The sequence below is a fragment of the Trichoderma camerunense genome (genome assembly GCF_050948025.1).
Source record: "Trichoderma camerunense strain CBS 138272 chromosome Unknown V8C40scaffold_8, whole genome shotgun sequence".
NCBI lineage: Eukaryota > Fungi > Ascomycota > Sordariomycetes > Hypocreales > Hypocreaceae > Trichoderma > Trichoderma camerunense.
In genome coordinates this window covers 1,527,722-1,554,192 of record NW_028145362.1, presented here as the reverse complement: position 1 = coordinate 1,554,192, position 26,471 = coordinate 1,527,722, and the positions used below count along the sequence as shown (strand labels likewise).

The window sequence follows — 26,471 nt, the reverse complement described above, 5'->3', positions numbered from 1 at the left end:
ATTGGAATCCTCCGGGCAACTATCTATCTATCGGCAATCCTTCGCACTTTAGAAAGCCGAAGTATTATTATCCCTGGATTTTTCTTCTTCCCATTTTAAGATTCGATAGGAAGATATCGCTGAAATATATCGGTAATTCACCACGATTCCTCGTAAATAGAGTTGACGATAGCTCTGCCAACCCCATGACTAAAGAAAGGGTGGGGGTCTGGCGCTTCTCCGCAAAACGGAGCAATACGCCGCTGGTGGTCTCAGTCCCAACGCCTTCCATCTCCTTTCTCTTTATCTTCACAAATCCTTTGAGAGTTCTCCCTTTGGAGTTTCCTTAATACCCATCATCTCTATCTGTGAAATTTGTACGGAATCAACCCATCATGGCAACTGATATCCTTTTCCAATCACCAACCGTGATTACCGGCGACGAATCCGCCGAGCCGTTCGTGGCCGATGTGTTGGTTTCAGGCGGCCTAATTGCCAAGATCGGAGCTCCGGGCTCAATTGATGTTCCCTCAACAACTCGACAAATCGACGCAAAGGGTCACATCCTGTCTCCCGGGTTTATCGATATGCATGCCCATTCCGATCTCTACCTCCTCACACATCCAGAGCACGAAGCAAAGATCACCCAAGGCTGCACGGTAGGACATTCCTTTTGCACAGGCTGATGTAACCCCCCAAACAAATCGCCCCCACGGAGAGGGACACGGCTCCGACGTTTCCATCGCTGTGGGGGCGATGCGTCCGTCCTCCGTGCTCGGCAGCGTATACTGTCTTCCGCGGACCATCCGAGATAAGACATTCGTTGTGATATGGTAGCTAATCATGATTTGATATGGCAGACCGAAGTTGTTGGCCAGGATGGCATCTCATATTCCCCAATCCGAAATGTCAACCAGCTTCAGGCGATTCGAGAACAGATCGCAGGCTGGAATGGCAATCCCACTGATGAAGAATGTCGCACAACACTCAACGGAGTTGGCATGTTTGAATGGAAGACTGTGGGAGAGTATCTGGATTGTTTAGAGCGTAATAAGACGGCTACGAATGTCGCCACGTTGGTGCCTCAGGGAAATTTGAGATTGCTCGCGTGTGGCCCATATGATACGCCTGCATCACCCGAAGAGATTCAAGATCAGATCCAACTCATGCGAGAGGCAATGGAGCAAGGCGCTGTGGGCATGTCCAGGTAACATCTCTTCACACATACATATTTTGTTTACAACATATAGCCCGGAGTTTCTAACTGGTATAGTGGCCTCACTTACACGCCTGGCATGTACGCCTCAACGTCCGAGTTGGCATCTCTCTGCGAGGCACTGGCAAAGGAATTCCCCGGTGCATTTTATGCGCCTCATCATCGCAGTTATGGGTTCCAAGCCATTGAAAGCTATGCTGAAATGCTAGGACTGGGCGAGTCGACAGGCTGCCCTATCCGTACGTTTTGCCCCATCATATCGTAAAGGAGAGCCATAGTGCTTGAAGCTGATTGACGTAGATCTCACGCATGCTACCATGAACTTTTCTGAAAACAAGGGCAAAGCGCCAGTACTCATATCCATGATTGACAAGTCACTTGAAAAGGGTATCGATGTGACGCTTGATACTTACCCCTACCTCCCAGGCTGCACAACTCTAGCTGCCCTGCTACCGAGCTGGGCCTCTGCAGGCGGGCCAGCCGAAACCCTCAAGAGGCTGGAAGACGCAGAGACCAGAGAAAAGATTCGTGTAGCTGTCGAAGTGACTGGGTGCGACGGCGGCCACGGAATTCCGACAAACTGGGACGAGATTCAGGTTGGTGCTACGGGTGAGCCATCTTTAGCATCATATTCCGGCCGAAGAGTGGCAGAGATTGCCAAAGCAGCGGGAAAGCCATCCATCGAGGTGTTCTTTGAGCTCTTACAAAAAGACAAGCTGGCAACTAGCATCATTATGCATGTAGGCAACGAAGAGAATGTCCAGCTCATCATGCAGCATCGGGTGCACATGGCGGGCAGTGATGCGATTTTACACGGCAAGACGCTTCACCCGCGTGCTTATGGAACGTTCCCTCGTTATCTCGGTGAGTTACATCTCTCTTACACGTTTGTAAGTACCACGAGCTTTGTGTTAATTTCGAGTATCACAACAAAAGGCCACTATTCGCGCGATCTGTCGCTTATTCCTCTACCTGCCATGATTGCGCATCTCACCTCTCGCCCAGCCAAGCGTCTCTCCGTCTACCCGTTCCGTGGCCTTGTCGCCGAAGGGTCGGCTGCTGACCTTGTCCTCTTCGATCCGGAGGCCGTCAAAGATATGGCAACGTATGAGGAGCCAAAGCTGCCGAGTAAAGGTATTAGATACGTCTTGGTGAATGGTCAGGTGGCTCTAGACGAGGGCAAGATGACGGGCGCACGAGGTGGTAAGACGCTGAGGAGATGGAAGGATGGAAAGGTGAAAGCCAGAGACGAGTGAGTGCTATAATAGTGAGTGAATTTCACCATATTTGGATGCAAGTAGGGTATGCATGTGTTACGCATATGCGGGCACTTTATGCTTTTCATATCTCATGTGAATCCTTTGTGGCATATCTTCAACGTTGTCATAAGCATGAAGCGTAACGCCGCAATCTCTGAATCTGCAATCGAGATCTGGGTTCGAGGCTGTGCAATCGCCAGCCTCAACGGAGACCATCTTCCCGGTTTCAGTCACGCTTCTTGTTTTAACCATATATGCACGAGCCACGTATGTATCAACACCTACTTTTCAAGTCATCAACTTGACTAGCCGATCATCGCCACTCATCTGTACAACCTCCCGTGAGATCCGCCGCGCGGCCGCAAACTCCTTCGTCCGCCTGGCAAACCAAGGCCTGAGCATGGAAATATTCGCTTCAGCATTGCTAATCCATCCATCAGCTCCGCTCGGGGGCTTTTTGTCATGCTTGCTTTTCTGGCTTGGGCTTAGGCCTCTCTGCTTGTCCCGTTTAGTCCTTGGCCCGTCTTCTTAGCTGGCTCGCGAGACTTGTTTGAACAGGTTAACCCGTCCGTCGCAACCCAACGACTAGTTGGCTGGCTAAGTGGCGCCAAGGGGGTTGCAACAAGAACCAAGGCCGTGCTTGTTGGCTCTGAAGTAAGGCTGATTAAAAGTCGCCTCCGCGTGGCCATTGGCTGTGACACACAAGCCCTCACATGTGCTCCAGCCTCGGGGGTGCCTGAAGCTATTTTTATCTCTCCCGGTTCCTGGATCAGTTCTAAATTAGAAAGCATGGCGATTAGTGCAGAAACAGAACCAGCCTGTTGGTTATGGTTGAATGAGGCGCCAAAGTTCTTTCTATTGTCAGGATTATAACGCATCTGTCTCTCGCTCTTTTTTTCCCTTATAAATGCCAACACCCTTGTGCAATCTGCTCTCATCTTAACCCCATGCAAATTGTGGGTTCAAAGCGAATCTAATCACCAAGCGATCTCATCAATCACATTTAGCCATCTACGCCAGTCAGCACTATCCGACTCGCCGGTCCAGGATCTCGTCCAGCATCTTGCCGCCACTGGCATACGGACAATTACAGCTGCGGGCAAGACGGCACTAGTTTCCAATTCTCGCAACTGAAGCCGGGGTTTTGCGGGCTGCGCGCGGATGGTGACCTCCTCAACAGTCTGTTAGTTACCTCAATATCAACCTTCCAGCCACCCCTTCCAACAGAACTTTTATGCATTCTTTTGAAGATACCCCTTCTCCGTACATACCATTTTGCTCTTTTTCTATTTGTCTTTTTATATAATTCTCGTCATTATGCCTTCCTCTCTCCCCTTCCGCCGACGAGACCCCGGCATAACAGCCCAGGCGTCCTCCACCTCTTTCAACGACATCGTCTTCCCCAAGATCTACGAAGAAGCCTGGGGCGTTTCCGATGGCACAACTTCAGATAATCGATCGGAATTCGATCGAGCCCGTATCTTTCTCTTGCGCATGGCCAACATGACGCCCGATCCCAAGATCATCGAAGAGCTGCGCACGATTGTCGCAAACCCACAAAACAAAACTATACAAGCCCTAGCTACCGCGATACAACATCGAATATTCGGGGACTCTCACGGCTCGTTTGCTACGACACCTCTGATGCAATCAGTGCGGTTCATGCTTCTCAAGGCTCGCGTGCCAGAGCTCATTCTGTCAGACCGAACAAGATCTGTCGTCGACTTCTTCTTCGACCCAACACTGGAGAGAAATCTCAATCCACCACCCACCGGAGATGTGTCTGTCTACAAATACCCAGCCGGAAGACTGAAGGTTGCCATTGTAGGAGGTGGTCCTACCGCTTTGGCATCGGCCATCTCAATCGCAGAGAAAGGCGCCGGCAGTGTCGAGGTCCACATGTATGAAAAGCGCTGGATACAAAAAGTGCTCCCCAATGGCACTGTTGTCATCGACTATCCTCCGTATGCCAAGCGAAGAGACCAGGTCGTTACGCTTCAGGACTCTGTCACTCGACTTCTCAGCAAGCCATCATTCCAAGCGCTCTTCGCCGGAAGACCAGAACGAGTGTGGCCCGGCTCAGCCAATATTCAGATCCGCAAAGTAGAGGATCGATTCCTCAAGCGAGTACAGGATCCAGAGTTCCAAGGACTCATTTACTTGCACTGCGAGGGAGTTACAAGAGAAGACCTTGCTAAAGTTGGCGATTTCCATGTTTTGCTTGGTGCTGACGGCGCTGCCTCATGGGTACGGCAGTCATACTTCCAAGGATATGAGAACGAGCGCGGGAGAAGTTATGCGCTAGGCTTGGCTTTTGACCGACCAGCTGGTTTGCCGTGGTCACAGCCTCTCAATGTCTTCCTCACACTTGGACAGACGCGCTACCTGCTCAACGCGAGTGATCACGATGGCCGAGGCTACCTAAACATGCAACTCACGGAAGAGGAGTGGCACAAGATGGTTTCGATTGACGGCCAGCCAGTTCACTTTGGCAGGCCCGGCTGTTTCAGGAAGTTAGACGGAAGTGTCCCTGAAGGCTTTGAGCACAGTCAAATATTTGCACCTTCAGAGGATAGGGGTAGTCCTCTGTGGGTATCAATCTCGGATGGCCTGAAGCTGTTTGGATTCAAGGAGGAAGAAGTCATCAACGTTGTGCGAATCCCCATTGTTGTCCAGGCTGTAAGAGAAGGCGTCCAGATGCTTCCGCCACAGGATTCGATCAACGTCAAGCGCCCCCATGCCCTTGTTGCGGTGGCAGGTGATGCAGCAATGACGGTCCATTTCTGGCCTGGTCGTGGACTCAACAGCGGAATCAAAGCTGGCTTGTCCCTGGGAGATGAGCTTGTACATGCCTTGAATAACGGCAAGTTTATCGGCATGCCCATCGATGCTCTCAAAGAGTACAACGATTTCATTCTCAAACTGCAAGGACGAGAGCACGATAAGCGAAGCATTCCCATTCTGAACCAATCTGGTTCTCCCGAAATGCTCGGCTGGCTGCTCCAGAAGGCCAACAGCGTTCCCGATCAAGTGGCCATCGAGTGGCTGATTGGCGCCATGACGCAAATCGCAGACCGTCTACAGAGGAGAGACGACTGGGCGTACGATTATGTCGACAATGTCGAGCCTCAGCTGCGCATTGTGCTGCGGCAACTAGACACGGTCACTCTTAAAGAAATGGCTGTCAGCTTCCCCTGGCCAACTAGAGAAATGGCCGGCGCTGAAGTATTGCCCATCCGATCCATGAAGCCAGAGGAGAAGCAGAAATGGCTCAACAACCTTTGGGGTGTCTTGCGAGAGGAGAGGAACAAAGAAAGCCGCGGCCCTCCACCCCAAGAACAAGACCGATCTCCTTCGGCAGCGCGATTCGAAGCTCCCAAAGGTGGCAAAGCCAGGCCCATGTCTCTCATGCCGCCAAGTTCGGACAGCCTTGGCAACGGCATTTTGAAGAGGAGCAATGCCACACAAAGCGTGCGGCATAGTAGGGGTCTCTCAGTGCCAGGAGAGGGTGCACCAAGGGCTCGATCACCATCACCAGGCCCAGGCGGCGAAGTCAGTCTGAGCAGAATGCTGACGGTTCACAAGAAGCCGCCGACGTCCGTTTTGGGCGATGCGTTGTCTTTGGCTCTGTTCCGTGTGGAGGGAGAGTAAAGGGCCGGATATGGATACCCTCTTGATTTACTTAGCGATATGTTTCGACTCATGACGAATGCTTGTTTGTGTATATGTAGCCATTAATAGTTAATGTACTAAAAATGCTGATGGAAAACCAAAATTATATGAATCTTCTTGTAATATTGTCGCTATTCTGTTACAGTCTAAATGTCAGGCTCAAGACATGGCGCAGAGCAATTTCGGGATGCTCGGATGACATCCAATTGATGCACGGATCGGGCCGGATATAATCTCAGCAGAGACGGGAAACTAATCTTGCAGATTTGACGAGATCTCGCAGTGGCGTGATTTCGGTTAACTAGGCCGCATCAAGGGCATTCCATCATTGGTTCCCATCGAAAGGCCAAGCGATTGGCGAACTTGGCCGTTTCTTGGCTAGCCGAAGGATGAGGTGTAAGCGGTTGAGAATCCTTCAGCCTCGCGTTGCAGAAGTACTATACGAGCATTGTCAATAAGCCACTGGTATAATGCGATGCTCCAGAGTTGTAGGACACTTACCTTTGCGGATTTTCAATGACTGAGGGTTTGATCGTAATCACATCATAAATGTATGTTCATCACATCACAGGGAGTATTTCATTGCTTCGTAGCTCTGCTTATTATTTCGTAAACACCTTTTGAACTCTAGGTATATATTGTAACTATATGAAAGACATCTATTGCTCTCCCTTCTGGACGGCATGCTCCTCCTCGTTGTAAGTGGGGATGGAGTCAGACTTGTCGTTCAGGCCGAGCTGAGTAGTGTCCCAGCCGTGGCTCTCGAGATACTCTCGGAACTTGGCATCCTCCTCAGTAATGGTGTCCTGGCCGACGTTGGGGAGGAAGAAGAAGGTAATGGCAGCGGACAGAAGAGCCAGCGAAGAGGCAACCCAGAAGGGGTACTGGGCAGCCTTGGTGGGATCATTGCCACCAGCAGCCTCGATGTGGGGGAACACCCAGGTTCCGACAAAGGCACCGATCTTGCCAATGGCAGCGGCGATACCGTAGTAACGACCACGAACACCAGTGGCACAGGTCTTGGCTGCCAGGAGACCAATGTTGTTACCAGGTCCAAGCTCTCCCAGACTCAGGAAAATGCCGTAGACGACAGCGAAGGCAGCAATGTGCTTGGAGATCTTGTCGTAGACACCCGCCATGATGTATCCGACGATGGCTTGCAGAGAAACGCCGATGATGAGAGTATACTTGGGGCCAATCCAGTCGCTAACAAATGCGCCAATCATAGTTCCGGGGATATAGAACAGGTTGATGACAGTGTTCCATCCAAAAACGGTGGTGAGGGGAGCGGAATCGGAATAGATGCCGGCGAGGATGGACGAGGAGTAGATACCAAAGGCATACGTAGAGAACTGATAATTGCGTTAGAATGTTTGAATACAAAAATAGATTGTTTAAAAAAAGAGTCAAGACTAACATCGTATAGGAACCAGACGGTGCTGACGACGAGCAATCGGAAGCCATAGTAGCGGATGACGAGCAGGTAGGGAGTCTTGTGCCTCATAGAGTTCTTGGAAAACTCCTCGGGCTCCTTGAGCCTCAGACGGAGAGCGAAGAGAATCAGAGGGAAAACAACACCGATTCCGAGAGAGGTTCGCCAGATGGTGCTAAGGCGCTGGTCGTGGGTGGCGGCGGCGACAGCGTCTGAGACATGTGTGTGAGTAACTGCCATCATCTCATCTTAGAGGTATCAGCAAAAACTTACAGGGAACAAAGGCTCCAATGACAAAGCCCCAGTCAATCATGGTGTTAGTGAAGAGAATGAACCAGCGGTTGCGGGTGCCGGACGAGAGCTCGCCGCTCGTCTCGGCACAGCCAACACTACCAGCAGGATACTCGCCTATGAGCATGAGTGTCAGTATCTCAAAGACGCTGCAGTGTAACAATCCCAGGAGCAAGGGCGTGGGCGAACAAACCTCCAATGCCAATACCGACAAAGAATCGCCAAGCAGTCAGCATGTTGAACATGCCAACAGCGTCGCCGTGATAGTAAGAGCCAGTAGCCAAGGCCGTGAAGACAATGAGGATGATGGTGGACACGAGCAGCGAGTTGGAACGAGACCAGCGATCGGCCAGGAAGCCAAACAGCAGCTGGCCCACGACGGTGCCGACGAAGGCAATGTCCGATACATACTTGCTGGCGTTGGACGAGGTGTAGACCTCGCCGTACTGAAGCTTGAGGACGGTGTTGACGGAACCAATGACGTTGTTGACGTAGCCGTCGGAGAAGAGACCGGCACCGCAAGCAAAGACGGGCAGAGCCGTCTGGAAGAAGGTCTTGCGGCGGGAGCCGACTTCAATGGCGGGCTCCATCATGATTGTGGCAGAGGGCGTTGCCTTCCAAGTGAGCAAACAAGAGGAAGTTGTTGTGTTTTGCAACAAACAAACAGAACTAGGCCCCTCGAGACGAACAACTCAGAGGAGGAGGGTTGGTCACTGGTGATCAGATCAACCAAGAGGAGGAGAGATGGAGTCTCACATCTTGAAGGGGTAGCACCGGCTATCTATATCGATTTCATCACTGGGTTACGCCGAGGCCATGACCGTGTCTTGGAACTCTTGTCTCCCACCCACCCAACATGCACTAGCCTGCAGCAAACCACCTGCGCAGAGTGGTATCGAGGAGAATCCACTTCGAGATATTGGCTAGTACACACACGTACTAGAATCTTGCTGGAGATGCTTGCACATGCTTGGAACTTGAACAGCGCTAACTGGTCGTGTCGTTTTGACCCGAGCACTCGAGGCCCACACGAGGATCAGTTCGACCGGGGGCCAGGATAGCCCACAAGAAACCGCCTCATTTGGGCAGATGTGAGGAAGAAAAAGCACAGGACACAAAGGCCATGTGCGTGATGCTGATACGCCCAATGGCTGGCCGTGGATGAAGCGGCAAAGGGTTGCCACGACGTTGTGGATTTCGATATCTCTTGCAGGGTCAGGGTCCTTTGCGTCAACCCTTTTTTTTGTCAATATTTTTTTTTTGCCTTTTCCAAAAATTTTATCATTCGCTACTGTACTGGTCGAGATTCCGGAGCTGGCAGTTGATCTCATGCTCTTCCTCTGCCGGCTGGCGTTTGCCGGACTTGGCAGCTTAGCTCTTGGCGACAAGTAGTACATGCAGCTACGCCCGATTAGTGCTAGTAGCAGTAGGTACTTGGCGTCCTAGCAGTGTTCGTACAAATTACTCGTACATGACTTACATCGGTGCAGCTGAGCAGACATTACAAACAGTCGGCGGTGATGATCTCTGGGACCGTGCTTTGCTGCTCAGTGGGCTATTACGTGACACGTACACACATCATGGCTGTATTCATCTGATGCACAGCGCTACTCATGGCAACAGTCTGGGGGTGCGGAGGACATGACTCCATGTCTCCATGTTCCGTATCAGCGTGGAGAAGCCCTGGCAAAAAGTCCCCCGGGCAGATATGATAGGTTACCATGGGTGGCAGAATGCGGATAAGTGAAAAAAAAAATGAAAAAAAAAACAGGTGAAGACAAAAGAAAGAAACAAGTGGCCGTCCGGGATAAGGCCCTGGCCCCGGCAATCGAGTGGGCAACCTGAAGTCTTGCAAAGTGTGTTAAAACACCAAAGCTGACCTCTCATCCGGGCATCTTCACCACGTTGACACCATCAAGGCCTCAGCTCCATGCGGACGGCAGCCGCTTTTGGTGAATGAGATACAAGTCCGTCAAATAGTCACGTCAATAGCGCTCCCGATCGGATGTCATTGCGAGAACGTGCCGTCAGATCGTCGCGCCAGCTCGAACATTTGAAGCCCTTTTCGGCCGAGCTCTCGGACAGACCGCCCGAAGAAGCATCACCAGAGTGCCGAAAGCGTTGACCGAGCGGCTGCCGGGGAGGATGACAGGATGAGGCAGCAGAATTCTGAAGAAGCGAGTGCACACCTGGCGATGCACGTGGATAGAATGAGACGTTGGTGTTGGTGTTGCAGAACTTGAACTGGTGTTTTTTCCTTCATGAACTGAACCTGAACTGACTCGGAGTGGCCGACCTGTCAGCACTATCTGGGACAGTCGTTGACAGGCATACAGGGACGGCCATGCACCAAACCGCGGTTAGTTGCACCGGCGAGGGCGCTAAACAGGCCTGCAGCAGTGCGCTAATCCCGACTTTTACAGAGGGTCGAGAGGGTGTGGGGGGCGCTGTTGGTTCGAGGTTGTGGCGCTATCGCGAGTTTTGACACAACGGGCTCTGCTAGCAGTTGTCCAGATCAGCGAGTTTGACGCCTTCCATCGGACGAGCTAACCAAGTAACATACACGACGGGACTGACTGATACTGACAGCAGCGAGTAGTGTCGAGTAGTTTCGGAGCCGAGCGCCCGTCTTTGAGCGAGAGAAGGTGAAGAAGGCAGTGATCTCCAATAGAAGCTGGTCAATGGGAAACGTTGCTGAGGGTGGAGGGTATGTTAGTGGGGGGATCCGGAAAAGACGATGACGGGAAACGGAAAAGGTTGAAGAAGAATCAGTACATGTCAGTATGTGTTAGTTCAGCATAAATGAATGTACTCGCACAACACTGGACAAGAATTGAACCCTTTCCATTAGATTCATGCGAATTCGAGCATCTTCTGCTGCAAGCCCGCTGGCTTGGTCTCCGGCCCGTCCCACAGCCAAGCAAGGCCAAGCACAGCTGAGTCGAGAAGGCGGAGAAACGTGCGGCCGTATCCAGCCGAATGTGACGACGGAGGGTTGCACCGTTCCGAAGGGAGACCAAAGCCGTATGTTCAGCTGCTTCTCGATGAATTAGAACCCATTTGATGTATGCAGTGAACTTGATATAGGTGGATAAGTAGATAAGGCATAATGTCTATCTTATATCCATATGTTCAAACTGGCACATTACAATCGTCATTCAGCATGTGATAATGGAGAGTAAACCCGCAAACGCTACTCTGGAACTTTCGTACTGTAGGTGGGTTGGCTGCTAGCGCGATACTTTCAGCCCCCGCCAAATCCCCATACACCGCCCACGTCGCCCGCAAACATTTGATCCATCCATCCAACCCATTCATGGTTCATTATCACATCGCGGCTCTCCGCAAGTGGACCACGAGACGCCTTTCTCCTCAATCCCGAGCCCTGCCTGTGCTGCTTCAGACCAGCCATCCTACTGTACTGCATCATTAGCTCATCGTCTTACCTGTCCTGTCCTGTCCTGTCCATGCACCTCTCGGCATCCACAAGCTTCCCGCTCTAGCGCCTTGAAAGCCATGAGGCTCGTCTAGACCTATTCAGAGCTCCAGCTCCAGCTCCTCTGCAGCTTTGCCATGGCGCCTGGCACAACACCATCATCGCCCGCCGTCGCCCATCCCGTCCACAATGTCAGTCGCTGTAACACCTCTTCTTCACTTTCTTCATCCTTTCTACACCAGGCGATAAGTACTCGTACTTACAGCACCTGTACATGTACAATCTGCTGCGCCGTTTCTCCACCGTCCCAACGCGCGTTCTTTCGTTCATGCTGGGCACATGCGCACAGACCGGCTGACCTTGTTTTTCTGCTGCCATAGACGAGCAACGATGACACCATTTCTCTGTCGCCTCAGCCGCGGGCTGCTCCCTCGAGATCGAGCCAAGCGAGCCAAGACCCGGCCAAGAGCGGCTGCTTGAAGCGCTTCCTCGACATCGTCATCGCATCGCTGGCCCGCTGCTTCGACGCCATGAGCTCCTCTACAAAGGCCGCGCTGCTGCGCTTCATCCGCTGGCTCGACTCGCCGCTGGGCCACGGCGTCCTCAAATGCACCTTGGCCTACACCATCGCCAGTCTGGCCACCTTCCTCACGCCGCTCTCCAACTTCCTGGGCACGCTCGACGGGAAACATGTTGTGGCAACAATCACCGTCTATTTCCACCCGGCTCGGTCCACCGGCTCCATGATCGAGGCTGTCCTCATCGCCGTCGTCGCCATCGCATACGCCGAGCTCGTTTCGATCCTCTCCATGGTTGTCTCGGTCCTTGTTGGCTCCGTCATGGGTCTGGTCACTTTGGCGCATGTATTGGTCGTCATACTCTTCATTGGCGGCGGCTTTGGCTTCATGGGATGGGTAAAACAGAAGATGGCAAACCCGCTTGTCAACGTCGGCAGTACCTTGGCGTCACTGGCCATCATCTCCGTTGTTACCAAAGAAAACGCCGTCATATCAAACGTCTTTTCCAACCAAAAGATTGTCCAGGTCTTCAAGATGCTCATCATGGGCATCACGTCCACGGCCGCTGTCAACGTTTTGGTTTGGAGGGTGTCGGCTCGCGATCTCTTGAGGACTTCCATGGCAAAGGCAACCACTTCGCTCGGAGGCATGCTTTCCACCATTTCTGCGAGTTTCCTGAAAGGCGTCGAGGAAGAGCACATGTCTGCGGAATTCACTTCATCTTCAGCCACTTACGCAGTTACCTACCCACAAATGCTCAAGAACTTGCGAGAGGCCAAGTTTGAAGACTATCTCCTCGGTCGAGAGAGGATTTACGTCTTGCAGCGATCCACTGTCAAGGCCATCGAGACCCTGGCTCGCTCTATAGGCGGCTTACGCAGCGCAGCTAATACCCAGCTGTCCCTTCTCAAGCTGGCCGAGTCAGACGATGTGCCGCCTCCTCTGACGCGCTTCCTGACAGTCTCGTCACTTGGGGAATTTGAAGGCATATCGCCCAGTAGTTCGAGCCCGAGAGCGGCGGCACATGTGTCAAGCCGGCCTAATTCGCCAGGACAACGGCCTAGTTCGTCCGCCCATGATCACGATGATGGCCCTACCCCGTCATCTCTCTTCAGGTTATTTGTCGACTTGATGGGCCCATCAATGGAAGCTCTAACACAAAGCCTTGTCCTGATTCTCCGAGAGTCGCCGTTGGGGTCTGCCCCTAATTATGAGGTTCCCATCAGCGATGAACTGCGGCAATCGCTGACGGAGGCCCTTTTCCAATTCAATATGGCGAGATCTGATGCCCTACGGCAAGTATACAACATGATTGAGCGAGAGAAATCTACATCGAGGCGGATACAGGCCGGTTTAGAAGAAGTTGCTGCTGCCTGTGGGCATTTCAGCTACAGTCTGCAGACGTTTGGCGAGGAAATGCAAAAGTATCTGGATATTCTCGACGATCTCAAGTTTGTCAACGAGCACAACAAACGAAGCTGGCGTTGGATACTCTGGTGGAGGAAGGACGATACCGAGGTGCAGGGCCGCAAAATGTCAAGCCTGCCATTCGAAACATCACCCGAGGCCGAAAGCCTCATCAAACCCATCAGGAAGCGGGATGTGCCCAGAGGTATCCCGGATTCACTGGTTCGCCGCAGAGACACGTACAATTGGCAAGCATCACCTAATGCTAGCAAAATACTATCCGCAATTTCGCAGTCTATTCTGAGATTTGTGCGGAAAATTGCACGCGACGACAGTAAGCACAGCAACCCATTCCATTTGCCTCATGTGAATAAACTAACCCGCTCTTCTACTACCAGTTCTCTTTGGGCTCAAGGTTGGCATTGGCGCATCTCTTTGGGCAATGTTGGCCTTCTTAGAGGATACTCGAGACTTTTACAACCACTATCGTGGCGAATGGGGGCTTTTGTCGTTCATGATTGTCTGCTCCATGACTGTCGGCGCTTCCAACACTACGGGCTGGGCTCGATTCATGGGAACATTCTTCGGTGCATTCTTCTCCTTGTTCAACTGGACAGTAAGCCAAGGCAATGCGGCGGCACTCATCATACTTGGGTGGCTAGTTGCCTTTTGGAACTTCTATCTCATTGTCGCTCGAGGCAAAGCTCCGCTAGGTAGGATGACTATCCTAGCGTATAACGTGTCGACGCTGTATGCATACAGCCTGAGCCAGCGTGTTGACGATGACGATGACGACGAAGGTGGCCTGCATCCCATCATGATGAAAATTGTAAAGCATAGAGTTATTTCGGTCACGGCGGGCATTCTTTGGGGCCTGATTGTTTGTAGGGTCATCTGGCCCATTTCGGCCCGCAGAAAGTTCAAGGAAGGTGTCTCGATGCTTTATCTCCAGATGGGTCTTATCTGGAGGCGAGGACCCCTTGCTATCCTTCTCCGCAGCGATTGCTCTGAAAGCTACCTCAAGTCAGGAGAGCAAGTTGCCATGCAGAGATACGCCAACCGCTTGGAGAGTCTGCGACAGTCAGCTGCATCGGAGTTTGAGCTTCGCGGCCCGTTCCCGATGGAGACGTACGGCCGCATCATGCGGAGCACAAACCGGATCCTGGACAGTTTTTACGCCATGAGTCTCGTAGCACACCGGGATAGAAACCTCAGTGCGGGCGAGCGCGCCTTGTTAGAGTACACGGCAACGGAGCGAGCCGTCCTGTGCGACCGCATCTGCCACGTCTTTCAAGTGCTAGCCAGCTCCATGATGCTGGAATATCCCCTGACCGATGCGGTCCCGAGCGTCATTGGTATTCGCGATCGGCTGCTGGCCAAGATTTTCCAGTTTCGCAAAGAACACTCGACCGAAGCCATGAGAAACCTTGGCTTCATCCCAGAAGGAGAAATCGATAATGGTGAAAGCAGCCATGATGCCACCGCGGCTGTCAGTCCTAGTGACGCTCCTGTTGGTGCGGTGGTGGCTGAGGAGAAAGACTACGCTCTCCTCTACGCGTACACGCTGGTGACTGGCCAGGTCGCCCAGGAGTTGAAGATTGCAGAGAAGGAGATTGAGAAACTGTTTGGTGTGCTCAGCGAAGAGTCTCCGCTGCTTGTGTAATAATTATGAGAGAAAGGTCGGCAAAGGAAGCAACAAAGGCGGCGCAATATTGGATACCCGTATCACTGGTATCGATACCTAGAATGCATGCATACCTCACGGTGTTGAGTATTTCATTTTCAGTTTCAGTTTCATTTCCGTTTTTACCTACGGAGACTCGCTAAGCGCCGTTAATTCATGATGTAAACCCTTATAACAAACGGAAATAATAATAATAGTAATACAAGATCCACCCCCAGAAAGGATAACATGGCTGGATCATATGTAATTTCATCATTCGCCTCCATCTCAGCATCGTTCCATGCTTATGCCGCCTCAGAGTCTCCGTGCTTCACTGAAGCTCCCGCAGCCGATACGCCAGAAAAGGGACACGTCCCCTGCGGTATCGATTTCTCCTCCGCATCAGTCGATCCCTCAGCATTCGCAGTGTCCTTCATATCCTCATCGCTCAGAATCTTCTTGCCGTGCAGGTATCCCTCGCGCTCAATCTCAATGTCAGAGTCGGGCGCCTCGAACTCGGCGCCATCCTTGACGTGCCACTTTGCCATGAGGTCGTTTTGCACCCAGATGACCTTGTTGAGGGCCTTGACGAGGGCGATTTTGCGCTGGATGTGGAGGCGTGGGTGGGAGAGGATGGCTTCGTTCATGATATCTTGGATGAAGCCTAGGCAGGCGCCGAGGTGGACGTATTCGATGTGCAGGGGGTGTTTTCGACCGAGACCAACGTGCATCATGCTTTGTTACATATCATGTTAGAGTTTGTTCTATACAAGCTTTACAAATGCACAGCCTCACGACTTACCCAACTTTGTCGAGATACTCCCAAAACTCCATCTTGCTGGGGTCTGAACACAGCTTGTTCAGGTATGCCCGGAGGAACATCTTGCGATGTAAAATCTGCGGGCTATTTTCATCGGGGATCTCATCGAGAGGGCCCTCAAATGATGTGCTTCTGGTGGTGAATGCGCGAGCAGTAATATCGTACTGGAGGAGCTTTTTGTAGACAATGTTGACAACGGCGGGGATGAGGGCCTTAATGTACTTAGAGTCGCTGATGAGAGCATCAATGTCACCTGTAATAAAATACGGGTTAATATCACTTTCTCTTGAGATTTGACTTGAAGTTGTTGTCATTGTGCATGTAAGACGTACGGCTTGAAAAGTCGAGGAATGAGTGGAGATACTGGATTCGGATTTCCAGATTGGTGTACAGCTCCTCGCGCTGGATGTGTTTTATCGGCCTTGAGTAGGGGTTCATGGTGGCTATAAATGTATTTTTATGATAAGACACGCTTTATTATGACTTTTGAAAATGTTCAATTTGAATGCGCTTCCGTATTGGATCAACGGCGAGGGAAATGGCGATATGAGTGCCGCGTTTAGGGTAAGATGGTGAAGCGACGCGGGAGAGTGAAAGCAGAGCGAAGAATGTCTAAACAATTTTCTCTTTCTTTCAACAAATTGTCCACAAGGGTGTATTTATCAAACTTCTTGACCCAAATACAAGGCCATACGAATAATCAGATTTCTGCTACGATAAAAAACGAGCCATTTTCAGTGTAAGCTGGGCTGAATATGCATGATCGCGAACGTCACGCCATATCGGGAATCGTGACCTGGAGATATGGTCTGACAGGTGGGGGATAGGACGATGTGATGTAATTTGCTATGCATCATCCGTTATTGGCCGTTTCGCATCGTGTCTTTTTTGAGGGGGATTTTTGATGAGGATTGTTTGGATGGATGGGGGAATTCGCGCATTGTTTGAGATTGAGCGTTTTCATGTGAAGGGCTGGATGTTTGAGGCTTTGTGATGATGATGGTGTCACTGCGGAATTAGGCAGTAAGATCGAGGTGACCTGATCATCCGGGTTCTCACCACGCGTTCTAGAACATAACGATGATAATTCGGACTCCTACGATAACATGGGGAAATGCACAAATAGCAATGGATATATAGGTATGAAACTCGTAGCCCGCAATAGCTGAGTAGACGATAAATTACGTGCAGCCGGTTGCTGCCGAAACCTTCAATGTCGCGAGATGCAGAGATCGGGCTAATTTACGAGTCCCCGCCACAGCTGAGCCTAGGAATATGAGGTAATGCCGCTTACAAAGGTAACATGGTTATTTGAGTAGCTGTATAGAGTTAATAGTTAAAGTAGCTCAAGCTTCCGTCTAGACACGATAACAGAGGGCTTCTTCAGTGCTGTTTACAGCCAATGTGCTGCTTTGTGCTACAACAACCAGCCTCCGCTTGAACCAGCTGCTGCTCCCCGACCAGCCTTGACCGCCGCTGATTCTCCTCCCCGTGATGAGATGCTGCGTTACTTTACCTGCTTGAAGACGTTAGCGTTGATTCATCGCTAGCATCAGTTTCGGTATCTGCCGGCGATCGGCCAGTTTTGCATTTATCCAGCGTCATTCTCCGCATCTCGAGCATGGGATCCCAATTACCACCGGGAATTGCGCGAGACATAGAAATCACTTATCTTTCGCAGCAAGTGGAAAGAAGATTAGAGCGAAGCAGTAATCACTTTGGCGGCGAATTTTCCCGCAGAGATTGGCCTCAATTGGTCAGCAAAGCCGCCAACTCTGATTCAAATCAAGTCTCTACTACTCGTACACGAGATATCGACTGGCGATGAAACGTTACGCTGCTGCTCCGCGCCAACACACAACACGCAAGGGTCCATTCATTCGTAGTACATATTAGCAGTGCTGCATGCCTGTAATCGAATCAGAGAAGCTGAGAAGCGGCACTTGCTGATCTGCGTGGAACTTGGGGTAACAACGGATAGCTCTCATCTCCCCAGGACCCCGGAACTGGAGCTGGAATTTGAGCTGGAGCGGGACCCAGGCCGGAGACGAGAAACACAGTGAATCACTCCTGCAAGGGGCGGGACAGGAACGTGTAGTATTTAATTTAAGCAGCTGTCCCAGAGCTGTTCGCCCTGCTTCCAAGCTCGTGTGGCCTGACCCTGACAAACCCATTCGACCATCAGCTCACAGCCGACAATGTTTTCCAGGGCCATTGTCGCCGCATTGGCCCTGAGCGGCCCGGCTTTTGCCCTATGGCCCGTGCCGAAACACTCCTCGACCGGCAATGACACGCTCTTTATTGACCAGACGGTCCAGGTTACCTACAATGGTGAACAGGTGTGGTGGACTCCTCCATATGATGACCCCGGATCCCCGGACTTTGCTGAGACCAGGATCGATGACCAACAGGTTACTTACACGGCCGGCTACGTGCCTCCCAGCGGACCGCATTTCACCAGCAAGGAAATCGTTCAAGGCGGCGTCTCGCGGACATTCAGCGCCATCTTCCAGCAGGGCTTTGTGCCGTGGATGCTGCGTGAACGTGATTCGAACTCTGAACCGAATCTAGGCGGAGCGCGGATCCGGACACTGCAGATTATACAGACTCAACACGATTCCGCGAATACTTTTAAGCCTCTGAATGGCGCAGTAAATGAATCCTATGCTCTGGATGTCGACGCAAAGGGCCACGCATCTCTCACCGCTCCGTCGTCAACTGGCATCCTTCGAGGCCTTGAGACCTTCTCCCAGCTCTTCTTCAAGCACAGCTCCGGCACTGCCTGGTACACGCAGCTCGCACCTGTTTCGATCCGCGATGAGCCCAAGTATCCTCACCGCGGCCTCCTGCTGGATGTCAGCCGCCATTGGTTCGAGGTTTCCGACATTGAGCGCACTATCGATGCTCTGGCCATGAACAAAATGAATGTGCTGCATCTGCACGCTACTGACACGCAGTCATGGCCGCTGGAGATTCCATCCCTGCCTCTGCTGGCTGAGAAGGGCGCCTATCACAAGGGTTTGAGCTACTCGCCAAGCGATCTTGCGAGCATCCAAGAATATGGTGTTCATCGAGGTGTCCAGGTCATTGTAGAGATTGATATGCCGGGCCACGTTGGAATCGACAAGGCATACCCTGGGCTCAGTAACGCCTACGGAGTCAACCCGTGGCAGTGGTACTGCGCCCAGCCTCCCTGCGGATCTTTCAAGCTGAACAACACAGACGTCGAAAAGTTCATTGACAAGCTGTTTGAGGATTTGCTGCCGCGCCTGTCGCCGTACTCAGCCTACTTCCACACCGGTGGCGACGAGTACAAGGCGAACAACTCGCTGCTCGACCCGGCCCTTCGCACAAACGACATGAACACCCTACAGCCGATGCTGCAGCGTTTCTTGGACCACGTGCATGGTAAAGTTCGCGATCTGGGACTCGTCCCCATGGTCTGGGAAGAAATGATTCTGGATTGGAACGCAACTCTGGGCAAGGATGTCGTTGCCCAAACTTGGCTTGGCGGAGGAGCGATTCAGCAGCTTGCCCAGGCTGGATACAAGGTTATTGACAGCAGCAATGACTTTTACGTGAGTATTGGTATCAATACGTTTCTGGCGCTGTATTATTTTTACTGACTATCGTTCTGCTGCTAGTATCTCGACTGTGGTCGTGGTGAGTGGCTCGATTTTGCAAACGGGGACCCCTTTAACAACAACTATCCCTTCCTCGACTGGTGCGACCCGACCAAAAACTGGAAGCTCATGTACTCACACGAGCCCACGGACGGCGTGTCCGATGATCTCAAGAAGAATGTCATTGGAGGCGAAGTTGCTGTCTGGACTGAGACCATCGATCCGACCAGCTTGGACTCCATCATCTGGCCGCGAGCGGGAGCGGCCGCTGAGATTTGGTGGTCGGGCAAGATCGATGAGAAGGGCCAGAACCGATCACAGATTGATGCACGGCCAAGATTATCGGAGCAGCGAGAGCGCATGTTGGCGAGGGGAGTTCGAGGAACGCCGATTACGCAGCTGTGGTGCAGTCAGGTCGATGTTCACAACTGTGAATCTGGGAATTACTGATGCGGGTTAATGAACAAAGTCTGTAATGTGGTATATATGAATGTTTCTTTTTCACGCTGCTGTTGAAGGCCGGGGACGTCTCGTTTGTGATGACGGTTAGACTGAAAATCACTTATAATAAGAATCCCAAGTCATTCAAGATGCCATTCATATTAATGTTGAAACACTGTTTGCCATGTTTGTAATTGAGAAAGCTCAATAAGACCAGCGTCCAGGCCTTTGCATTGTTGTTGCTCTCAAAATAGTAGTACGAGTAAAAGGGCATATCATACACCGTTAAATCTGCGCCCTCTGGATTCCAAATGTAATGATTCGGCACTGTGAAGAAGCTTCAGTGTCTTTGATGTCATATGCAGGGGGCGGCACTCCGCATTACGGAGCGACGGCTCTATTCCCCTCCAAGTCGAATTAATGAGAAATATTCTGTCACCCAGACCTTTGTAGTATTCCGTACTCTGCAACTTATTCCACATCACCCTACATGCAATATTGACCCAATGTAGTAGCACTTCGTGCTTCGAAAAAGGGGTTGACTGGGATCGAAAGTCAAGACAACCAAATCAACTCCCGTGGAAGTCCCCGATTCGCGGATTTAATACTTGCTTGCATACGGGGGAGGGTGGGATGACGGAGCACTGCAGAAGCGGCTTCTCGGATCTCTTTTAGGTTCCTGGTCTGAGTATTGCCGTGGTGGGTCGTATCCTATCCGGCATTCAATGCTCTAGAGGCTATACTCTTACACGTCGATTGGATAGTAATCCCGGAGCTCGTATTCATGATTCCAAGACCTTTGCTTGCTTGCCCGGGGTTTTTGATTGAGTTGTAATCCGTGTAAACGCCTAATGAATGGTAGTCCCTTCAATATTGCGAGCCCCTAGTAGCCTACAGGTATATAAGACACAAACACCCGCCTGGCTCGGCACTTGTCAAACACCAAGAGGAAACTCAACCAACACACGGACTTTTGATCTAGAACTTCTTTAACAAATACAAGATGCACGTCCCTCTTGCGTCGCTCTCATTCGCTTCCCTCGCCGCAGCTTCTCTACCAGAGGGCGTGATCGAAATCCCCCTCCAGCGCATCAAAAATCAGAGCGCGTATGGCGCCGAATTCCTAGTCGGCACCCCGCCGCAAAAGGCCATTATTCAGGCCGATACGGGCAGCCCGACGTATGCCTTTGAGTCACCTCGTACGTCTTAGTACACCCAATTCCTTTTCACATTCAATTACACGGGAAGGGATATGTCGATGCGGTAATTTTTCATTGCTTACCTTTGCCTCACAGGCAATGTCGTATGCCAGAATGGCTTCTGCTCAAGCTACGGCACTTACGATAACACCACTTCCACCACAACAAAATGGATCAGCGATGGCTATGAAGATTTGCTCATCGATCATGGCTTTGGAAGCTACATCAACGACACTCTTCAGGTCGGCGGCATCACCGTCAAAGACATGATGTTTGGCGTTGTCGAGCTAAACGTTGCCTCTTTTCCCATCAACACGCAACAGACTGCCATCTTCGGCCTTGGAGCCTTCTGCCAGACCAAGGCCTGCGACACCTACCCGACTTTCATCAACCAACTAAAGGAGCATGGAGTCATTTCCCGCCGTGCCTTTAGCGTGTATCTAGGACCGAATGATGCCGACGCCAAAGCGTCGCTGCTCATCGGTGGAATTGATCTTGCTAAACGCCAGGGTCCTGTTTACAAGCTGGATGTCCTAGATCCGACCTCTATCAATGCGAATGAGCAGCCAAACTGGATCCCCCTTTCCAGCCTTCAATTGCAGCTTGCAAATGGAACCAAAGTCACCTCTACCTATGACAATGGCACATATGCTCTCTGGGACACCGGCTCTCCCGGATGGTACGTCCAACAAGATCTCTTTGACGCCCTCACCAGTTATTGGGGGCTCGCAAACCCTGATCCAAATGACACCTTATTCGTGGACTGCAAATTCCGTGAGCCATCTGATGACTCCATTGCTGTGAATCTTGGTCAAGGAATTGTCTTCAATGTGCCGCTGAGTTCTGTGCCCATAGACAACGGCGATGGCACTTGCACTGCACCTGTTGCGCCGTTTGGTACTTTGATGGGTGATACTTTTCTCCGCAATGTCTACTTTACTTTCGATTACGACAACCTGACGATTGAGTTTTCTCTTGCGAAGTACACTGATGAGACGAACATTGTCAAGATTGAGTAATGAATGTAGTAGCTAAACATTGCGTGTGGGCATACCTATGGTCTGTAATCAGGGATAGTTGAGATACCGACTTGCAGCTGCGATTATGAATGATGATGCATCAACGAGGATATATAGTAATTAAATAATTATTTACATCATCTTTTGCTAGCTGTGATCTATGCTAATTCAATGCGCCACCGGGAGCTTTCCTTTTGGTTGCGCATCACCAAACAGAATATCCACCGCCGCAGAAAATGCTTCGACAGTCGGTTCATAGACAGCGATGTAAGTGCCAATCTGAGCGTCATCCAAGAAGTCGTACGGCGCACATGTTGCAATTGAGATTACTGGCGACGTACCACGCCTCTTGGCAATTTCTAGGCCGAGTTCCTTCTGGTATTTCGATTCACGGGCATTGCGAGTGGCCAGAATAACAACATCGGCCTCCTCCACTTGCTTCCACTGCTCATCCGTGAGAGTAGATTTAGTAAATCGGACATCAGAAAAATGAGGCGCTCTGTTACGGATACGATCTCCGAAAGTCTCCCCAATCCAAGGAACTCGAGTTGGTAGAGTTCCGCTATCAACAGCTCCACCGATGGGCACATCGGGTCCGGGAGAGACAAATGCAATCTTTGTGGTCGATTTGAGGGGTAGAAGACCCTCTTGGGCCCGGACAAGAGTAGTTGCATCTGCGTATACTTGGTGAGCGAGCTTCTCCCCCCTCTCGTTGATTGCTGCCAATGTCGCTGGAGGCTCTGCGTGGAGAGCAACGTCCCAGTTTGTATATCTATCCTTTAGCTTTCGGAGACGCTCCAGGGATTGGTCGACTCTCTCCTGAGATAGCTTCCCGGTGTTTATAGCTTCGCAGACATGATCAACAGCCGCTGATTGTACGTCAAAAGTATGGCAGATCATGACGTTGTCAACACCAGCCTGGAATGCCATAAGTGATCCTTCAACAGTGCCATAAGTCGCACGGACGCCATCCATTTCGAGACAATCAGTCATGATGACACCGTCATATTTCCACTCATTTCGCAAGATCCCAATACTATCTGGGGATAGAGTTGCAGGTAAGCCGTCCTTCAATAGCTGTGGGAGAGAAATGTGGGCTGTCATGATCATCTCAATGTTGTCGGCAACGGCATCGCGGAACGGAATCAGTTCCAGTTTGTCCATATCAGCCCTTGATTTATCAATAACGGGCAGTCCGTAATGTGAATCCACGGCGGTATCTCCATGGCCTGGAAAATGTTTGATGCACGGTACCACTTTGTGCTCTCTCAGGCCTTTTGTGCAGGCGGCTGCAAATTTGGACACTGTTTCTGCTTGGTCACTGGGGCTTCGAACACCAATCACGGGGTTCAGTGGCTCTGAGTTGATGTCGCCAACCGGGGCGTAGTTCATGTTGATGCCGAAATATCGCAGCATCTCAGCTGTGGCCTTTCCAACCTCATAGGCAGAGTCGAGAGAGCCAGCGGCGCCGAGAGTCATGGGGCCGGGCTGTTGAGAGGCAACGGGTGGTGAAATGCGAGTAACCAATCCATTTTCTTGGTCTATTCCGATGAAAAGAGGCTGGCTGTGGCCTGCATCTTTGGCAATCTTCTGGAGACCCAAACACAGCGCCTGAAGCTGTGCGGCATCAAGCACGTTGCGCTTGAAGAGAACAATTGCTCCAACACCGTAATCACGGATCAAGGTTGTGATTTCTTTGTTAATCTCACGGCCATGAAAGCCAACAGCAAAGAGCTGAGCGTAAACAAGTTAGCCATGTCTCGTCTTGGCGAGAAGGTGGTTAGATCTCACCTGGCCGACTTTCTTGCGCTGCTCCGCTGAGACCATTTTGACTGTCTCGAAGCTGATCCTGGATATAACACGACCGGATATTGAAGTCAAATATCTCTCCTTCCTATTTTGTATGCCTCTTAAGGGGAGTCCGGAGAGAATTTAGGTTTCAGTTTCGCGAGTTCCGTTGGGTTAGGTAGATGATGGTCTAAGGTTCTGATCCTTAATGAGCTCCATTTACCACTTGCGGGGCATCAACCTTGGCGGGCTCTTTACTAAACAATGTAACGTCTCGGATGCCGCTGCCGAAAATTGCTTCAAGCTTATCTTCTTCATTTCATTATTCCCCGGAAACTGCTGTTTGGGAATGCCTCGATTTGTTCGCCGATATAGGCTATTCTGTCATCGTCTCTTGGTGTGGGGGTCAGGCGATGTTTTGGCCAGCATTGGCTTGGCTATAAAAGTGGCTTGAAAATGTAACGTGGAATTTTGACCCCCAACAGTATGGACAAATGGGCTCGCGGGGGTTTGAAGCTGTTGATGCACGACATGTGTTGACTGGAGAAGAATCGACACATTCAACATTACAATCGTCTCTCTACATTATCCGGACTGCAGTCAATATCTCAAAATTCTTAATCGTCCCTTTCAGTGCCGAAAAGTTGACTTGTCGCAGAATTATAGTGTTCAGACGGAATCTCCAACCCCACTGCTGCGACAACGAATAATTTCCCCGCCATGGAGATATGAATGGTGGGGGAGGGGTAATTCTGTGATAATTCTGTCAAGAAGTTGGCATTGAAGAATTGAAGCGGCGATGTTTTTGACAAAGAAATAATTAATAGTAGAGTGATGCTCATACACATAGCGGTCTAAGTCTTCAAAGGGTTACTCCATACTTCGTTATAGTATGCTTAGCAATAATTGATTCGAGAAAATACTAGGACGCCTATGAATACACAGAATCGGGATAAAATGAATAAATGACAGAGTGAAGAATTATCTATTATACTAATGTACATAATTTACTAACATGAGATATCTTTGTATTGTGATGGTAGGCTTGAAAGAGCCAGGTCTGACTTCCTTCACCAAAATCATGATGCCATTTGCCGATATCTTGCCATCATATCCGCCATTGCCTGCGCCCCATCGTCGGAAAACAATATCTTGGAGTTTTGCCACGTTCCTTCTGCTGCTTGTTTAGATCTCGCAAACATCTTTTTGTCAAATTCCGAGACTAGGGGTGTCATGATCTGTTGAAATTCTGCAGCATTCTCGGCCTTATCCCACGATTGGATGATGGTATTCGCAAGATCTAACGAGTCCCACAATGCAAGGTTGACACCTTCCCCTGCCCATGGCATCATCAAATGAGCTGCATCGCCAATGATAGCAACTCCCGGTTGTGCTTCCCATGTATGGCCAATGGGGAGCATGTACAGAGGCTTTGGTTCGGACAACTGAGTCGCGTTTGCTGTAACCAGCGCTTCGTCGGCGGCAGTGGAAATAAGATCCTTGACTTGCTCGCTCCAAGTACCAAAAAGATCTGAACTGTCTATCAACGCCTTTTTTAGGCTTCCGGCTTCCAGGGCTGCGGAAGGTGCGCAAAATGGAGTTTCATCTTCTGTCGAGACTCCAACGTAAAGGCGAATGGAGCTTTGTACCCCACGATGGCTTACAACACCCTTCTTACTGCCGAGAATGAAGCACGAGCCAGTGCCAACCAGGGTAGACAACGCAGGATAGCGAGTTGTGGCGTTGAGGATGTCTAATGTGAGATATTGGATGCCGCCGTAGTAGGGTTGGACTGTTGTTATAAGATTGCGAATCTTGGACCAAGCCCCATCTGCGCCCACGACGAAGTCGTGTTCGAAGATTCCTTTGGAACCGAAATCAAGGGAAATTCGGTTCGTAGATGTTCGGCTTGCGCTTAGTAGCTTGCACTCCCATCTTATACGCTCGGCGGGTATGGACGCGAGCAACAAGTGCGTGAGTGTGTTACGCGCAATTTCGGGGCGGCTTTCAGGCCCTGGACCTCCATTATCTCTATGAGTTACCCGACCATCCTTGTTCATGATGATGAGCTCTTCACTGCAGTCAAGGATATGCTTCTGGAAGTCTTCCCACAGACCACAGGCGCGTATGGCTGCTAGTCCAGACTCTTGGTGAAGATCTAGCATGCCAGACGGCGTCAGAAGACTCGAGTCATCGGGTTTACCCCGAAGTTCATAGAGTGTAAATGGAATCCCATGTTTATGAAGCAGAACCCCAAGGCAGAGGCCAGAGGGCCCTCCGCCAATGATGGCGATGCTGGGACGTGAATCTGAGGCTGACATAGTGAGGATGTTGTTCAGAAAAGTGATAAATGGTTGCTAGCTGAGAGCATATTCTGCAAGTTCAGCTGAACTTCTATGAACAGCGTCACTTGATTTAAATAGCTATAACTGAAATGCTTCATCGTGTCCTTTCGGTATAGACTCAAGATAGCCATTGCTGTCCTTTTCACATCTACGCACTAAAATATCGAATGGCATACGTAGCCATACACGTTGACTCATTGAAAAGTGCCTTCAGTCGGTTTCATCTGGACAACTTCGGACACGACGCAGGAACAAGATCCTGATCTAAGAGTCTTCACGTGACCTCGGACGCTCGTCCGGGCGCTCTCGGGCCCGAAGCCGGTATCGGCGGAATTAATTCGGACGGCCGAAGTTCTCTCGGAT

The 26,471-nt window shown here is 50.9% G+C and overlaps 10 protein-coding genes across 10 annotated transcripts; 5 read left to right on the top strand and 5 right to left on the bottom strand.

Moving 5' to 3' along the window:
* Positions 1-135: 135 nt before the first annotated feature.
* Positions 136-2,480, top strand: V8C40DRAFT_218526 (N-acyl-D-amino-acid deacylase family protein). Its single transcript, XM_083212197.1, has 5 exons — positions 136-638; positions 840-1,186; positions 1,253-1,434; positions 1,496-2,059; positions 2,132-2,480. Exons 1-5 carry the CDS (start codon positions 375-377, stop codon positions 2,449-2,451), a joined length of 1,677 nt encoding a protein of 558 aa, XP_083073903.1. The 5' UTR covers positions 136-374; the 3' UTR covers positions 2,452-2,480.
* Positions 2,481-3,238: 758 nt separating this feature from the next.
* V8C40DRAFT_244642 (NAD(P)/FAD-dependent oxidoreductase) lies at positions 3,239-6,249 on the top strand. Its single transcript, XM_083215706.1, has one exon. It carries the CDS (start codon positions 3,772-3,774, stop codon positions 6,103-6,105), a length of 2,334 nt encoding a protein of 777 aa, XP_083073902.1. The 5' UTR covers positions 3,239-3,771; the 3' UTR covers positions 6,106-6,249.
* A 461-nt stretch (positions 6,250-6,710) lies between these two features.
* V8C40DRAFT_244641 (major facilitator superfamily domain-containing protein) lies at positions 6,711-8,599 on the bottom strand. The gene is made up of 4 exons (XM_083215705.1): positions 8,043-8,599; positions 7,832-7,966; positions 7,544-7,770; positions 6,711-7,478 (listed from the first exon to the last, which is right to left on the bottom strand). Exons 1-4 carry the CDS (start codon positions 8,440-8,442, stop codon positions 6,786-6,788), a joined length of 1,455 nt encoding a protein of 484 aa, XP_083073901.1. The 5' UTR covers positions 8,443-8,599; the 3' UTR covers positions 6,711-6,785.
* Positions 8,600-11,135: 2,536 nt separating this feature from the next.
* On the top strand, positions 11,136-15,074 carry V8C40DRAFT_244635 (Fusaric acid resistance protein-like-domain-containing protein). Its single transcript, XM_083215704.1, has 2 exons — positions 11,136-13,544; positions 13,609-15,074. Exons 1-2 carry the CDS (start codon positions 11,816-11,818, stop codon positions 14,871-14,873), a joined length of 2,994 nt encoding a protein of 997 aa, XP_083073900.1. The 5' UTR covers positions 11,136-11,815; the 3' UTR covers positions 14,874-15,074.
* On the bottom strand, positions 14,990-16,846 carry V8C40DRAFT_244631 (Protoglobin-domain-containing protein). Its single transcript, XM_083215703.1, has 3 exons — positions 16,026-16,846; positions 15,676-15,946; positions 14,990-15,608 (listed from the first exon to the last, which is right to left on the bottom strand). Exons 1-3 carry the CDS (start codon positions 16,129-16,131, stop codon positions 15,179-15,181), a joined length of 807 nt encoding a protein of 268 aa, XP_083073899.1. The 5' UTR covers positions 16,132-16,846; the 3' UTR covers positions 14,990-15,178.
* A 1,045-nt stretch (positions 16,847-17,891) lies between these two features.
* V8C40DRAFT_265695 (beta-N-acetylhexosaminidase) lies at positions 17,892-19,766 on the top strand (the record flags this gene model as incomplete). The annotated part of the gene is made up of 2 exons (XM_083219681.1): positions 17,892-19,271; positions 19,338-19,766. The coding sequence occupies 2 exons, from the start codon at positions 17,892-17,894 to the stop codon at positions 19,764-19,766; spliced, it is 1,809 nt and encodes a 602-aa protein (XP_083073898.1).
* A 936-nt stretch (positions 19,767-20,702) lies between these two features.
* Positions 20,703-22,095, top strand: V8C40DRAFT_218173 (aspartic peptidase domain-containing protein). The gene is made up of 2 exons (XM_083212196.1): positions 20,703-20,956; positions 21,053-22,095. Exons 1-2 carry the CDS (start codon positions 20,761-20,763, stop codon positions 21,973-21,975), a joined length of 1,119 nt encoding a protein of 372 aa, XP_083073897.1. The 5' UTR covers positions 20,703-20,760; the 3' UTR covers positions 21,976-22,095.
* V8C40DRAFT_244622 (glycoside hydrolase family 3 protein) lies at positions 22,074-24,106 on the bottom strand. The gene is made up of 2 exons (XM_083215702.1): positions 23,767-24,106; positions 22,074-23,709 (listed from the first exon to the last, which is right to left on the bottom strand). The coding sequence occupies exons 1-2, from the start codon at positions 23,800-23,802 to the stop codon at positions 22,144-22,146; spliced, it is 1,602 nt and encodes a 533-aa protein (XP_083073896.1). The 5' UTR covers positions 23,803-24,106; the 3' UTR covers positions 22,074-22,143.
* On the bottom strand, positions 24,076-24,737 carry V8C40DRAFT_244621 (uncharacterized protein). The gene has a single exon (XM_083215701.1). It carries the CDS (start codon positions 24,609-24,611, stop codon positions 24,381-24,383), a length of 231 nt encoding a protein of 76 aa, XP_083073895.1. The 5' UTR covers positions 24,612-24,737; the 3' UTR covers positions 24,076-24,380.
* On the bottom strand, positions 24,726-26,328 carry V8C40DRAFT_244620 (FAD-dependent oxidoreductase). The gene has a single exon (XM_083215700.1). It carries the CDS (start codon positions 26,082-26,084, stop codon positions 24,843-24,845), a length of 1,242 nt encoding a protein of 413 aa, XP_083073894.1. The 5' UTR covers positions 26,085-26,328; the 3' UTR covers positions 24,726-24,842.
* Between the last annotated feature and the right edge of the window lie 143 nt (positions 26,329-26,471).

Bases quoted from the DNA above. Each gene is read 5' to 3' on its own strand.
- V8C40DRAFT_244631 (XM_083215703.1), bottom strand. From the start codon at position 16,131: ATGAACCCCTACTCAAGGCCGATAAAACACATCCAGCGCGAGGAGCTG. The intron at 15,947-16,025 runs GTACGTCTTACA...ATTTTATTACAG, and splicing joins ATTCCTCGACTTTTCAAGCC to GTGACATTGATGCTCTCATC. The intron at 15,609-15,675 runs GTAAGTCGTGAG...TATGTAACAAAG, and splicing joins GAGTATCTCGACAAAGTTGG to CATGATGCACGTTGGTCTCG.
- V8C40DRAFT_244620 (XM_083215700.1), bottom strand. From the start codon at position 26,084: ATGTCAGCCTCAGATTCACGTCCCAGCATCGCCATCATTGGCGGAGGG.
- V8C40DRAFT_218173 (XM_083212196.1), top strand. From the start codon at position 20,761: ATGCACGTCCCTCTTGCGTCGCTCTCATTCGCTTCCCTCGCCGCAGCT. The intron at 20,957-21,052 runs GTACGTCTTAGT...TTTGCCTCACAG, and splicing joins GTATGCCTTTGAGTCACCTC to GCAATGTCGTATGCCAGAAT.
- V8C40DRAFT_244635 (XM_083215704.1), top strand. From the start codon at position 11,816: ATGAGCTCCTCTACAAAGGCCGCGCTGCTGCGCTTCATCCGCTGGCTC. The intron at 13,545-13,608 runs GTAAGCACAGCA...TTCTACTACCAG, and splicing joins GAAAATTGCACGCGACGACA to TTCTCTTTGGGCTCAAGGTT.
- V8C40DRAFT_244641 (XM_083215705.1), bottom strand. From the start codon at position 8,442: ATGATGGAGCCCGCCATTGAAGTCGGCTCCCGCCGCAAGACCTTCTTC. The intron at 7,967-8,042 runs GTTTGTTCGCCC...TCATGCTCATAG, and splicing joins TGTCGGTATTGGCATTGGAG to GCGAGTATCCTGCTGGTAGT. The intron at 7,479-7,543 runs GTTAGTCTTGAC...CGCAATTATCAG, and splicing joins CCGTCTGGTTCCTATACGAT to TTCTCTACGTATGCCTTTGG.
- V8C40DRAFT_218526 (XM_083212197.1), top strand. From the start codon at position 375: ATGGCAACTGATATCCTTTTCCAATCACCAACCGTGATTACCGGCGAC. The intron at 1,435-1,495 runs GTACGTTTTGCC...TGATTGACGTAG, and splicing joins GTCGACAGGCTGCCCTATCC to ATCTCACGCATGCTACCATG. The intron at 2,060-2,131 runs GTGAGTTACATC...TCACAACAAAAG, and splicing joins AACGTTCCCTCGTTATCTCG to GCCACTATTCGCGCGATCTG.
- V8C40DRAFT_244621 (XM_083215701.1), bottom strand. From the start codon at position 24,611: ATGTGTATGAGCATCACTCTACTATTAATTATTTCTTTGTCAAAAACA.
- V8C40DRAFT_244642 (XM_083215706.1), top strand. From the start codon at position 3,772: ATGCCTTCCTCTCTCCCCTTCCGCCGACGAGACCCCGGCATAACAGCC.
- V8C40DRAFT_244622 (XM_083215702.1), bottom strand. From the start codon at position 23,802: ATGGTCTCAGCGGAGCAGCGCAAGAAAGTCGGCCAG. The intron at 23,710-23,766 runs GTGAGATCTAAC...GTTTACGCTCAG, and splicing joins AGCGCAAGAAAGTCGGCCAG to CTCTTTGCTGTTGGCTTTCA.